This window comes from Sus scrofa, chromosome 5 (genome assembly GCF_000003025.6).
Source record: "Sus scrofa isolate TJ Tabasco breed Duroc chromosome 5, Sscrofa11.1, whole genome shotgun sequence".
Lineage (NCBI taxonomy): Eukaryota > Metazoa > Chordata > Mammalia > Artiodactyla > Suidae > Sus > Sus scrofa.
The window spans coordinates 79,271,234-79,286,806 of record NC_010447.5 but is presented as its reverse complement, the minus strand read 5'-3'; the positions used below and the strand labels follow the sequence as shown (position 1 = coordinate 79,286,806).

General features: G+C 38.3%; 1 protein-coding gene across 7 annotated transcripts in view; it reads left to right on the top strand.

The window, feature by feature from the left end:
- The window catches only part of KANSL2 (KAT8 regulatory NSL complex subunit 2), a 33,428-nt gene extending 28,205 nt beyond the window's left edge, over positions 1-5,223 (top strand). For 3 of the 7 annotated variants that reach the window (XM_021091033.1, XM_005664182.3, NM_001244880.1), the window contains 2 exon segments: positions 3,720-3,839; positions 4,519-5,223. In XM_021091033.1, coding sequence (XP_020946692.1) covers positions 3,720-3,839; positions 4,519-4,647 — 249 coding nt within the window. In that variant the 3' untranslated portion in view covers positions 4,648-5,223. 7 annotated transcript variants of the gene reach the window in all.

Here is a 15,573-nt window from a genome sequence, read left to right as displayed (position 1 = left end):
GAATCTTTTGGGTTTTTATTTTGTGGTTAGAGGTTTAAAAATGATAACTGTTTGTACTTGATCATCTATTACGTTTGTATTAATGTGCTTCAAATGAATCACATTGGTCATTAGAAAGTGGTTTTATTCTTAATCTTTGGAGGCAGACATTTTCCAGAAAATGTTAGATACAGTCCAATTTAGAAAATAATTTTCATCTTCCCATAAATTCCAGATACATTTATTAGTCTTGTGTTGGAAAAAAGTAATTTTTCAATTATATGAAGTTCATTCAGCTATCTTAACTCGTTACCTATGTTGTTTCTATATCTTATTGGTAATTTATTGTAACTGTATTTGTGGGAGGACCAGGTATCACATATTAATATTGGCAAAAATTCAGCGTTTCATTCTGGATATTAACACTTGCCTCTTTTCTGTCCCTTGATCCAAGGATATTTGACAAATAACAATTTAATATTTTAATCTATAAGCTTGTTCTGTGTTTTTGAGCTTTGTTTCTTGAGATCAGAACAAAGCATGGATTATCCTTGTGTACTGATATATATTCCTGTAAACATTCCTTTTATGATAGACATTTCTGCTGATCCTTTCTTCTTCTCTTATTTTAGTTTCTGTTCCCAATTTTAAGTCTTATAACAGACAACACTGTGAATATGTGAGAAAAGCCTTTTCAGTATCTATTTTTCTTTGAAAAATTTCCATACCACTCTCACTTTCAGACCTGGAAAACTTTTGCCATACTCTTTAAATGGGTTCTTTTAAATGCCACATTAATTACTACAGTTGACCCTTGAACTGCATGGGTTCATTTATATACAGAAAATTTCCAGTAAATACTTATTTACAGTCTATATGATGTGCACTTGGTTGTATCTGAGGGTGCAGAAACATGGACACAGAGGGCTGACTGAAGTTATGCATGGATTTCTTCTTTCCTTCCTTTTTCCCTCCTTCTGCATGTCCTGTGGAGTGCAGAAGTTCCCAGATCAGAGATTGAATCCACACCACAGCAGTGACATCCTTAAGCACTCTGCCACCAGGGAACTCGTGTGTATTTCTGACTGTGGGCAAGGGCACCCCTAATGCTTGCCTTGTTCAAGGATCAAGTGTGTAATCATTGTGCACGTTAAAAGAGTGGAGGAGTTCCTGCTGTGGTGAACTGGGTTAGGAATTAGACTGCAACAGCTCAGGTCACTTAGGAGGCACAGGTTTGCATCCCCAGCCTGGTACAGTGGGTTAAAGGGTCTGGCATTGCCACAGATGTGGCTTGGATTCAGTCCCTGGCGTGGGAACTTGCATATGCCACAGGTGTGGCCATAAAATTAAAAAAAATTAAAAATTATTTTTAAAGTAATTGGAGAAAACAATTCACACTCTTAACAGTATGAGGATATTGGTTTCTGTGGATAGTACAGACGTTTCTGACACAATTGAAATAAATGTTAGGTAGCCAAGTATACTTTGCCTTATGTTTCTGTTCCATGTAAACAGCTTTACGTCCAGCGTGTTAATTATCTTGAGGATGTGATTCTTATTTTTGGTAATCAGGAAGACTTTTTTTTTTTTTGTCTTTTTAGGGCCGCACCCATGGCACATGGAGGTTCCCAGGCTAGGGGTGGAATCAGAGCTGGGGGATTCAAGCCACTTCTGCGACCTAAACCAAAGCTCATGGCAATACTGGATCCTTAACCCATTGAGTGAGGCCAGGGATTGAACCTGCAACCTCATGATGATCCTCGTCAGATTTGTTTCCACTGCACCATGATGGGAACTCCAGGAAGACTTAATTTTTTAAGCATGGAACTTAGCTTCTCTCATGAAGCGAAGTTACTGGAAACATAAAGCTTCTGTAGAGGTGCTTGGACATAGAGGAGTACAAAACCCTTGAGTAGGTTCACTTGTGATTTAGCAATAGATTCTTAGAAAGGAGAGTCATGAAAGTCAGTTTGATATTATGTCTGACCCTTCATAATGTTTTAGGCCCTGAATCAAGACCAGTAGTTTGCAGTAGCTGTTGGTTTCAAACAGGAGCCAAAAGCAGTGTCTTCCTATGGTCTGTTGGCTTCAGCACCCCAGTGGGAATGGCCAATTCAATTGGAAGAAACATAATCTGCAAAATATAATAGCTGTTATTTGTGGGGGTTTGTTTGTTTTTTGTTTGTAAAGAGCAATCTGATTATGTTAGGTTTAAGAATCAGGGAATTGGAAGTTCCCATGGTGGCTCAGTGGGTTAAGAACCTAACATACTGTGTGAGGATGTGGTTTGATCCCTGGCCTTGCTTAGTGGGTTAAGGATCTGGCAGTGCTGCAGTTATGGCATAGGCCTGCAGCTGCAGCTCTGATTCGACCCCTATCCTGGGAACTTCCACATGTGGTAGGTGCAACTAGAAAAACAAAAAACGAACAAACAAAAGAATCAGTGACTTACTCTTTGGGGCTAGGGACTTAACCAGAATAATACTTTCTGGCTATTCAGAAGGACTTTGAGTTTTTTATCCTTCTGTTCTTCCCCATCCCTGTCTCTTGTTCACTGGCTTGCTTTGTGGTTACACTGATCAGATGGTCCCATGTTGCCCAGTCTTTTAAGGCAGTATTTCGTTATAATTTGCAGTTATGCTGATTGTCCATATTAGATTCATCACTGGTGAACTTAGATGTTAGTCTTAGGGATAATATACTGTATACTGTTTTTTTGTTGTTGTTGTTGTCTTTTTTTTTTTTTAAGGGCCAACTTGTGGCATATGGAAGTTACCGGGCTAGCGGTTGAATCAGAGCTGCAGCTGCCGGCCTGCGCCACAGCCATGGTAAACACAGGATCTAAGCCACATCTATGACCTACACTGCAGCTCACAGTAATGCTGGATCCTTAACCCACTGAACAAGGCCAGGGATTGAACCTGCATCCTCATGGATACTAGTCTGGTTCATTACCACTGAGCACAAAGGGAACTCCCAGTAACATACTTTTTTTAATAAATATTTTTGTTGTAAAATATTTGTAATGCAAGAATTAGCATTTTAATTAATTAACTAATTTATTTATTTTACTTTTTAGGGTTGCAGCCACAGCATATGGAGGTTCCCAGGCTAGGGTTTGAATTGGAGCTACAGCTGCTGCCCAACGCCACAGCCACAGCCACAGCAACGCCAGATCCAAGCCACATCTGCAACCTTTACCACAGCTCACGATAATGCTGGATCCTTAACCCACTGAGCAAGGCCAGGGATCAAACCCACAACCTCCTGGTTACTAGTTGGATTTGTTTCTGCTGCACCACAACGGGAACTCCCCATTTTAACGATTTTTAAATGTGCTATTCAGTGGTGGTGTGCAACCATCATGACTGTTAATATCCAGAACTTTTCTATCAGTGCAAATAGAGATTGTACCCATTAACCTATAACTTCCACTTCTCTATCCCTAGTCCCTGGTAGCTGCTATTTTGCTTTTTGTCTCTGAATTTTCCTGTTTAAAAGATATGCTTTTTAAAGTTACTGTAGTGGTCTGTGCTTTATACTTAACAGCAAGAAAAAAGTTCTTAGAGCTTTTTGATTTTATCCCATTTGTTGAATATTCTGGGGAAATTTTATTTAAAGGTAGGTAAGTGGTGAAGGAAGCATGGAAGAATTGCCTTGAGGTTTGTTGGAAGTTATGCAAACTTTAGCTTGATTGGTTCCTTTGGTACTAATAGGCTTTTTTCTCTTTCTTTTCCTAGGACTTGGATGTTGTGGGTGACAGTATGCAGTGCCCTCCTTCACCCTTGCTCTTTGATCCTTCACTGACCCTTGAAGATCATTCAGTCAAAGAAATTGCTGAAGGCTCAGTGGATGTTTTGGCAAGTGAAGGACAACCCTGGCCAAACAGAGGATTTGCTGCTGGCTATGGCTAGCATGCACTCCCAGGGAATACGGTTATCATCAGTAGCTGGAAAGGTGCCTCAGATGGCAGTTCTCCAGATGTGCTGTAGAGAGTACACTTAATAGCCCTGGTCCCAAATCTGGGAGAGCAGGACACACATTTATTTAGTTAACTAGAAAAGGTTGAGACAAGGAATGTAGGTAAATGGTTGCTTCTGTGGAGAGTTGAGCACTGGGATTGTTTTCATCATAGAGTTAAGCAATATGATCGGCTTTTTTGAGCTGTTGGGTGAGATACTAATGGCCCTGACTGAAGACCTGCAGTTATATACTACAGCTGTTGGTTTCAAGCAGAGGCCCAGAGGACTGTCTTCCTGTGATCTCTTGGCTGTTCTGGAACCTCAGCAGAGAATGGCTATTTCATGTGGAAGAAACAACCCACAGCTCTCCTTTTGATTGGGGGAGCCACAGAAATGATAGAGAAAAAATGAATTAGGACTCCAAGCATCAGGATAGTTAAGTATGGGCAAAAGCAACTGCCTAAAGTTCCATCAGCTGTCTTGTTTGTGTTGCTTATACATGGGCGTTGTATAAGTCACACTCATGCTTCAGACCACAATGAATGAGTTTGTAACCGGAGTGACTTTCTTTTAACAGGGCCAGATGCAGATGGCTGGAGATGGGTGCAGATCACAGGGATTTCGAAATTCTGAGAAAGCTGCATCGTTGCCTCAAAGTGGAGTGGCTACTGCAAATGGGAAGCTAGAATCCACTTCTGTCAGTTGATAGTTTGTTTTGGGAACCAGTTGACTTTGGAGGATTTGTATTTCCCAGTGTTTAAGCAAGTATTTCCTGACCAGCTCTACTGAAAGACAACCCAGACTACCTTGTTTTTCCTCTGGATTATCAAGTGCTATAGTCAGACTAAATATTGGGGGAAGGGACCAATAATGTCTAAAAGATGTTAGTGTCTTCCCACTCTAGACACAGAAGAGAGATGAGTGATTCTTACCCAGTCAGAGCTGCTGGGATTCAGAGTATTTGGGACTATGCCTAAGGGGAAGAGAGATTTTTGCAATGCAGTTTCCCAGGTCTTGGGATATTTGATGGACCTGATGACTGATTATCTCTGTCTAGCAGCCTGTGTTTTAGCCTTTCCTTACTTCTCATCTAACTGGGTAATCTGAACCCCCTTCCCTCAATGAACTCTGCCCTATAGCCTCTGAGAAAATAGCCTGCAGGTCTGGACCATCCATCTTCTAACCTACTGTAAATTTCTGTAGTGGCTGTCTTATGTTAAGATATAATAAAAAATTATTGTATATAGTTTCTATTAAGTATTAAAATGTTATGAAAATGTAAGTTACTTGAATGCATGTTTTGTGTTTGAGAGTGTATATATGTGTGTGTGTGTGTATATCTGATGGGAAAGGGAAAACAGCATAGATACATGTCCATCCCAACAACTAACTATATTTTCAGTAACTTAATATGGTTTAGTTTTGGAGGATAAGAAAAAAACCTGTAAGAAGAAAATGGAGGTGTTCCCGTTGTGGCTCACTGGGTTAAGAAGCTGATGTTGTCTCTGTGAGGATGTGAATTCAGTCCCTGGCCTTATTCAGTGGGTTAAGGATCTGCTGTTGCCATGGCTGTGGCACAGGCTTGCACCTATAGTTGTGATTCAACTACTAGCCAGGGAACTTCATAGGCTGCACGTGTGGCCATTTAAAAAAAAGGTAAATGGAAAAGGGTAAACTTCTCTATTTAAGCCTATCTACCCAGAATTAAGTAATTTCTGCGAATATCTCTGAGATGTCCTTTTCACTCTGTGCCCCCCTTTCCACTCGCATTTCCTGCTCACAAGTTTTTTTTGGGGTGGGGGGAACTTGTCTTTTTAGTGCTGCACCCGAAGCATATGGAGATTCCCAGGCTAGGGGTTGAATTGGAGCTGTAGCTGTCAGCCTACACCCTCAGCAATGTGGGATTTGAGCCATATCCGCAACCTACACCAGAGGTCACAGCAATGCTGGATCCTTAACCCACTGAGGGGCCAGGGATCGAACTGCATCCTCATGGGTACTAGTTAGGTTAGTTAACCACAGAGCCATGATGGGAACTCCAAGTAATTCTGATTGTTGCAAAATTCTCTAAAGCTAGGAATACACACACACACACACACACACACACACACACACGTATAAAATCTTCAGAAAAATTGGGCCTGATACTGGATCATAGAGAATAAAGTTAGGGTTAAAATACGACATTCAGTTTGGGTTAATTTACTTATACTAGAAGTTGTCTGTTACTATAATGTAATGTGACAAAGTAAGAATTGAACAGAGAAAGATTTAGAGTTATACCATAATCTTGGCTTTAGTTTAAATATTTACTTCCAGCAAATAGTCAAAAGTGACTCAGAAGGCCCATCAAATGGATTCTAATAACACCTTTAATAGGGTTTGCAGTGTCTACTACTCACTTTTTAAATCTTATCCACAAAGATAAACTATTTCTTAATGCAGCTTGAGTATGTACCTGCTCCTGAAATAAGAATAGAGATTAGAATACCTTCTTCCCATTGTTTTATTTTTAAAATGTTACTATTTTTTGCCATGGTGTGCAGTGGCCTGATGTGGGATCTCAGTTCCAAAATCTGAATGAACCCAGGGCACAGCAATGACTGTTGGCAAGTCCTAACCACTAGACGACCAGAAAACCAATCCTCTCTTCCCATTTTAAAAAGCCTACTGGGAGTTCCTATTGTGGCTCTCTGGTTTAAGAATCTGACTGGTAATCCATGAGGATACAGGTTTGATCCCTGGCCTTGCTCAGTGGGTTAAGGTTCGGGCTGTTGCTCTGAGGTGAGGTGTAGGTGGCAGATGCAACTCAAATCTGGTGTTGCTGTGGTGCAGGCTGGCAACTGCACTCCAATTCAACCCCTAGCCTGGCCATATGCCTCAAGTGCAGCCAAAAAAATTAAAAAAAAAAAAATCCTGCAAACCATGAGCATCCACATTGCTCAATGTGATTTTTCTATAAATGAAAAGGTTCCTGAATACTTTTGGCAGGGAGTGTGGGAGAGTAGAGTCCACAGAGTGTAGATCCAGAAATTCTAATGGCCATTCAGTTTGCACACCCAACAATGCTGAGTCTTGAGAAGGTGCCATATAGCTACCACCTACCTCCAGGGTCCTGGCTTCAATTATTAGGGAAAATGTGAAGATTTGGTAGGAAGATCCTCACTCAGCCTTCACATCCCTATAAGGCCATGCACCAGCATACCCCCTTTTAAGGGCATAATAACCTGTACTCACTGAGGAAAGAGCAAGCATCCAATCCAAAAGCAGTATACACGCACACCCTCACAAGCTACCAGGGGCACTCTAGCATATGAAGAACTCTCCAAGACAACAGTAAATAGTTGTTTTCCCTAAACTCACAGAATAAAAATACAAGCAAAATGAAGCTCAGGAACCATTCCCAGTTAAGATAACATAATTCCTCTGAAGGAACAAGCAATGAAACATCTCTGCTGTCTTAACAGACACCAACTTCAAAAAGGAGGTAATGAAAATACTAAAGGAATAAGAGTGGATATGGGGATTCCTGTCATGGCTCGGAGGAAACGAATCTGATTAGTAATCATAAGGTTGTGGGTTCAATCCCTGGCCTCACTCAGTGGGTTAAGGATCCAGTGTTGCTGTGAGCTGTGGTATATAGGTCACAGATGTGGCTCACATCTGTTGCTGTGGCTGTGGTATAGTCTGGTGGCTACAGCTCCCATTCGACCCCTAGCCTGAGAACCTCCATATGCCATGGGTACAGCCCTAAAAAGCAGCAGCAAAACAAAACAAAACAAAAAACCAAAAAGGTGGTTATGAACAGTAATGCAGATTACCTATTACTATTAGGAGGAACTAAGAAAAATTAGGAAGTTCATTTGCAGAAATGCAAGCTGAGTTAAAGGCACTGAGCAGAATGAATAATGCAGAAGAACAAATAAGTGACTTGGAAGACAGAATAATGGAAATCACCCAATCAGGACAGCAGACAAAAACAAACAAAAAACCCCCCCAAACCCAAAACAACCACAAAAAATAAAAAACATTAAAGCAATATGAGATCTATGGGATAATATAAAGTGGGCAATCTATGTATAATAGCGATTCCAGAAGGAGAAGAAAAAGAAGGGATTGAAAATATATTTGAAGAAATTATGGCTGAAAACTTTACAAATCTGAAGGAAACAGCAAGATACAGAAAATAGAGGGCCCCAAACAAGCTGAACCTAAACAGACCCATATATTATGGTAAAAAATGGCAAAAATCAAAGATGAGAGGATTCTGAAGGCAGCAAGAGAAAAACAGAATTATAAGGGAACCCTTGTAAGGCTATCAGCTCATTTCTCTACAGAAACACTACAGTCCAGAAGGGAGTGGCAAGATATTCAAAGCTCTAAAAGGGAAAAATGTGCAGTCTAGAATACTCTACCCAGTAAGATTATCATTTAAGGAGAAATAATTTCTCCAACAAACAAAACCTAAAAGAATAAGCCATACTAAACCCATTCTAAAAGAAACACTGAAAGGTCTCCTCTAAATAAGAAGATATAGGATGGAGGAAATCACGACTGGAAAGTAGTCACTTAAATAAGCCAGTATACAGATCTAAAAGGATAAGTAAAACCTATTTGTAAAAGCATGATAAACACAAGGAACAGCAAAAGAGAAAACATGAAGATGTGAAAAAGGACATCAGAATCATAAAATGTGGGGAAGGAAAGTAAGAACATCTAGACTGTTCTTTTAAAATGTGTTTGAGCCTATATCAGGCTTAAAACAAGCAGCTATAGGAGGGGGTTAATACTTGAAAAACAGGGCAACCACAAATCAAAACCAAAAATATAGTCACAAAAACTAAAAAGAAGAGAGCACAACCATAAAATAAAAGGAAAACATCCAGCCAAAAAAAGGGAAGAAAGGAGAAACACAGAATCAACTGGAAAACTAGGTTAAAAATGGCAATAAATAATATATTTATCAATAATTACCTTAAATTTAATGGACTGAATGCTCCAATCAAAACACACAGAATGGCAGATTGGATTAAAAAACAAGAGCTTACAATATGCTGCCTACAAGAGACTCATCTCAGGGCAAAGGACACATAATTGAAAGTCAGGAGATGGGAAAAGATATTTCATGCAAATGGAAATGACAGGAAAGCAGGAGTTGCAATACTCATATCAGACAAAACAGACTTTAAAACAAAGGCCATAAAGAAAGATAAAGAAGGACACTAATGATAAAAGGATCAATTCAAAAAGGGGATATTACAATCAATATATATGCCCCTAATATAGAAGCACCCAGATATCTACAACAAATACTAACAGACATAAAAGGAGAAATGATAGGCATACAATAATAGTATGAGACTTTAACACCCCACTCACATCAATAGATAGATCCTCAAGAGAGAAAATCAACAAGGCAACAGAGATGCTAAATAAGCCAACTGAACCATAATATTTATATTTTCAGGACATTACATAAAAAAAAAGCAAAAAAAAAAAAAAAAAAAAAAACCAAAAACCCAGAATATACATTCAAGTGCACATGGAACATTCTCTAGGATTGACCACATACTGGAGCACAAAACAAACTTCAACAAATTTAAGAGTGTAGAAATTATTTCAAACATCTCTGAACACAATGGCATGAAACTAGCAATCAACCACAGGGTAAAAAAGTGAAAAAGCTGACTACATGGAGACTAAACAACATACTACTAAAAAACCAATGGGTCAATGGGGAAATTAAAAAATATCTAGAGACAAATGACAATGAAGACACAACCATTCAATATCTATGGGATGCGGCAAAAGTAGTTCTTGGAGAGAAGTTCATAGCAATACAAGCCGTCCTCAAGAAAACAAGAAAAATCTCAAATCAACAACCTAACCTACCATCTAAAAGAATTAGAAAAAGAAGAACAAACAAAACCTAAAGCCAGCAGAAGGAAGGAAATTATAAAGATCAGAGAGGAAATCAATAAAATAGATTTAAAAAAACAATAGGGAAAAAAATCAATAAAACCAAGAGCTGGTTCTTTGAAAGGGTAAACAAAATTGACAAACCTTTGGCCAGACTCATGAAGATGAAGAGAGAAAGAACTCAAATAAACAAAATAAGAAATGAAAAAGGAGAAATCTCAACGGATACTGCAGAAATACAGAAAACCATAAGAGAATACTATGAACAATTATATGCCAACAAATTTGACAACCTAGAAGAAATGGACAACTTTCTAGAGACATGTATCCCACAAAAACTGAATCAAGAAGAAATAGATCATTTGAACAGACTGATCACTAGAATTGAAATTTAATATGCCTTAAAAACACTCCCCACAAACAAAAGTCCAGGACCAAATAGCTTCACAGGTGAATTCTACTAAACATACAAAGAACTTATACCCAACCTTCTTAGACTTTTCCAAAGGTTGAAGAAGGGACACCCCCAAAGACATTCTATTAAGCCATCATCACGCTAATATCAAAACCAGACAAATATACTATCAAAAATAAAATTACAGGCCAATATCTTTGATGAATATAGCACATAATAATTCTCAACAAAATTTTTGCCAACAAAATGCAACACGTAAAAAAATCATACACTATGACCAAGTTCACAAGGATGGTTCAAATAGGCAAATCATTCAATGTCATACAACACATTAACAAAAATGTAAAAAACCACATGATCATCTTAACAGATGCAGAACAAGCATTTGACAAAATCCAACAACCATTCACAATAAAACTCTTGTCAAAGTGACTATAGAGGGAACATATCAACATAATAAAAGCCATTTATTATTTATTATAAATATAGCCATTTATTATATATATATGTATAACCCTAAGGACTCCACACAAAAGCTACTTAACTAATCAACGAGTTCAGCAAAACAGCAGGCTACAATATTAATATTCAGAAGTTGGTTGCACTTCTCTATAATAAAATATTAGAAATGTAATATTAAAAAAACTTTTAAAATTGTACTCCCTAAAATCAAATACCTAGGAATAAACCTGATCAAGGAGGTGAGAGAACTTATATAGTGAGAACTATAAAACTTTAATCAAGGAAATTTAAGAGGATTCAAAGAAATGGAAAGATATCCCATGCTCCTGGATTGGAAGAATTAATATCATTAAAATGGCCATACTACCCAAAGCAATCTACAGATTTAATGCAAGCCCTATCAAGTTACCCATGATACTTTTCACAGAACTAGAACAAACAATCCAAAAATTTATATGGAACCACAAAAGACTCAGAATTGCTTTGGAAAAAAACAAACAGGAGGAGGCATAACTCTCTCAGACTTCAGACAATTATTAGAAATCTACAGTAACTGAGACAATGTGGTACTGGTACAAAAACAGATATACAGACCAATGAAACAGAACAGAGAGCCCAGGAATAAACTCAGATACCTATGGTCAATTAATTTTTGACAAAGGCAGCAAGAATATAAAATAGGAGAACTTCTCTTCAGCGAGGGATGGGAAAACTGGACAGCTGCATGTAAATTGATAAAACCAGAATACACCCTCACACTATGCACACACACACACACACACACACACACACACACACACACACCCTCAAACCTGCTTAAAGACTTAAATATAAGACATAACACTATAAAACTTCTAGAAGAGAACACAGGCAAAACATTCTGACATCAACCATACATACGTTTTCTTAAGTCAGTCTCCCAGGACAATAGAAACAAAACCAAAAATAAACAAATAGGACCTAATCAAACTTACAAGCTTTTGCACAGCAAAGGAAACTACAAAAAAATGAAAATACAACTTATGGAATGGGAGAAAATAGTTGCTAACAAAGCAACTGACAAGAGCTTACTCTCCAAAACATACAAACAATTCTTACAACTCACCCCCCCCAACAAAACAAAACAACCCACCCCCCACAAACAACTAAATCGAAAAATGGGCAGAAGACATAAATAGATATTTCTTCAAAGAAGACATAGGGATGGCCAACAGGCACATGAAAAAATGCTCAACATCACTAATTATTCAAGAAATGCAAATCAAACTACAATGAGGTACCACTTCACACTGGTCAGAATGGCTATCATTAAGTCCTCAAATAACAAATGCTGGAGAGGGTGTGGAGAAAAGGGAACACTCCTTCACTGTTGGTAGGAATGTAAATTGGTACAACCAGTATGGAGATTCCTCAGAAAACTAAATATAGAACTACCATATGATCCAGCAATATATATGGGCATATATCTGGACAATACTTTCATTCAAAAAGATACATGCACCCTTATATTCACTGCAGCAATATTCACAGTAGCCAATACATGGAAAGAACCTAAACATCCATCTACAGATGAATGGATTGAGAAGATGAGGTACATATACACAGTGGAATATTACACAGCTATAAAAATGAACAAAATAATGCAATTTGCAGGAACATCTGTGGAACTAGAGATTCTCATACTAAGTGAAGTCAAGTCTGAAAGAGAAAGGCAAATACCATATGATATCACTTATATGTGGAATCTAAAATGTGGCACAAATGAACCTATCTACATAACAGAAATAGACTCACAGACACGGAGAACAGACTTGTGGTTGCCAAGCAGCAGGGGGAGGGAGTGGGATGGACTGGGAGTTTGGGGTTAGTAGATGCAAACTATTGCATTTAGAATGGATAGGCTATATAGCTCAGGGTACTGTATCCACTGTATCCAGGCACTTGTGATGGAACATGATGGAAAATAACATGAGAGGAGGTATGTACACACACACATACGAATGGGTTACTTTGCTGTAGAGGTTGACAGAGCATTGTAAATCAAGTATATTTTAATAAAAAATTAACTGTACATTATATCCCTAGAATTTATTAATCTTATAACTGGAATTTTGTACTTTTTGACCACCATCACCACTGCCTCCTGCCATCCCCTACCCCCGCCCCTCACCTCTGGCAACCACCAATCTCTATTTCTATGAGTTTTTTCTTAGATTCCACATTTAAGTGAGATTGTACAGTATTTATCTTTCTCTGTCTCACTTATTTCACTTACTCTAATTCTCTCAACATCCATCTATATTGTTGTGAATGGCAAGATTTCCTTTTTTCTTACGGGAAGCCTTGTGACCTGTATTTGGATGGGATAAAGATAGGCTGATGCCTTCAGATTCCAGCAATGAGGGATGGTGTAACGGGCAAGAGGTCATAATCACAATCTTTTTTGAAATCTAGCTTCTTTTAAGTGGAGATAATATTTTCTAGATTCCCTGTTCTTTTATTTTCCTAACGTTTTGGGGTTCCCAGGTGGGCCCAGATCCCACAGCCTGTAATGATTGGCCATCCTGGTTGTAACCCCAGGTCACGAGGTCATTATCCTGGCATCATCAGGCAATATCACTTGGCCTCAATGTTTAGTCCCTGTGGATAGCGCATTTAATCAGCATCTAACCAACTTCTCTCAGACCTTATCTGTTGGTTCCAATCCATGTCCTCTTGCTTTGACCAGGTGTTATTTATGCAGCTCAGTCAAAGATTTAGGGATAGGAGTGATGGGTAGAGAACTGAGGGGTACAATTTGAAATGACTTTTATTCCCTTCCTTGGTTTCATATTCCTGCTGCTGATAAGCTATATCTGCCTGTCTTTTAAACCTCTTCTACTTATGTGTCATGGCTTAGTGAGTGCTATTCCATCCAGCTAACAACCAAACTGGAAGCCCAGCAGTCAATACTGTTCTTTCTTCTATAGCCTACATCTGATTGATTGCTATCTGGTCAATTCTTCCTTCATAATATCCCTTGAGTTTGTCCTCTTTATCTCTACCGACATTACTTTATTTCTTGGGGGGGGGCACACCCACAACACATGGAAATTCCTGGGCTAGGGATCAAAACTGAACCACAGCAACGAAAACACCAGATCCACCAGGGAACTCCAACATCACCATATTTTGAACCACATGTTACAAATTTGTGACATTTGCCCCAGATTTGGCCAATAATTGGTTGGGTTTACTTTTTCATAATTTTTTTTGGCCACGCCTGTGATGTGGAAGTTTCTAGGCCAGAGACGGAACTCATGCCTCAGCAGTGACCAGAGCTGCTGAAGTGATAAAGCCAGATCCTTAACCTGCTGTGCCACAAGGGAACTCCTATTTTGCATGATTTTGAAATAAAAATTAAAGTTTTCTTGAAAATTTGGAAGATCTAGCAATATTCTTGCATGAAAACTATTTGGAGCTGAATAGTGACTATCTTTTTAGACAAGACATGTGTTTTGCATTCTTCACAGTTCCCACCACTCCCTATTGTCTTAGAACCTACCTACTTCACTCATTTATGTTACATGTCTGGCTCTGCAGGCATTGGAATTTGTGATCCCCCTGCCTCTTCAATTTGTCTTCTCTCTTGAGAAAGACAACAACATTATAATTGATCTTACAGGCTGAGATTTTATCCTTTAATTTATACTGCAGCCAGAATGATCTTCAGAAAGTGCCACTCCACTGCTTATGCCAACCTCTAGCCCTCGGTGGTGCCTTATTGTTGTCAGGAACAGACAAACAAACAGGTCTTTAGTACAGCATTTAAGGCCTTTCATGATCTGGGCTTACTTATCTAGTGACAGTCAACTCAAAGAAATGTTCTTTTCCTTACATGCTACTCTCCAGAAATATTCACCTTCTTGGTTTTATTTGAAAAGGAATCATTAAAATGAGGCCGAGTGCATGGGATCTGAATTCTGAAGAACCTGGGTTAAAAAAAAAATTGTTGAACTTTTGTTTTTTGGTAGATACTATCAGGTTAACAAATTTCCTTTCTATTCCTGGTTTGCTAAATTGAAGAAAAATCACATATAGATACTAAAATTTATCAGAGAAATTATACATAAATTGAGATGATTATGATTTTTCTTCTTTAATCTCTAATATGCTGACATAGTTCCCTTCCTTCCTTCCTCCCTCCCTACCTTCCTCTCTCTCTTTTTTTCTCTCTCTTTTTTATTTCAGCTCTATGCACAGGATGTGGAGGTTCCCAGGCCACGGATCAAACCCATGCCACAGCTGCAAGCTATGCTACAACTGTGGCAAAGCGGGATCCTTAACCTGCTGTGCCACAAGGGAATGTCTGATTTACTTCCAATTATAAGCCTTTATTTTTCAATTTAATTTTTATTTTATGTTGAAGTATAACTGATTTATAATGTTGTGTTTCAGGTATACGGCAAGGTGATTCAGTTATACACACACACACACATATATATACATTCTAATTATAAGCATATTTAAAAAATTCCTCATATAAACACAACTGATAATACTTCATTATTCTTTTTAGAGAGCCTTGAATTTAGTTTTCATATATAATATGTGTTTGGGGATTTTTGCACCTGGGTTTATAAGTGAAATTGGTCAGTATTTTTTCATTTTGCTATCACGGTTAGTTACTCTCATAAAGTGAGCTGGGCTTCCCTCATTTTTTTCACATTCTTGGAAGAGTTTGTGTAAGATAAGAATTACTTCTTCCTTGAATATTTGATTGAACTTGCCTATGGAACCACAAGAGGCTGAAGTTTTCTTTGTGGAAAGATTTTTGTTTTTTGACTCAATTTATTT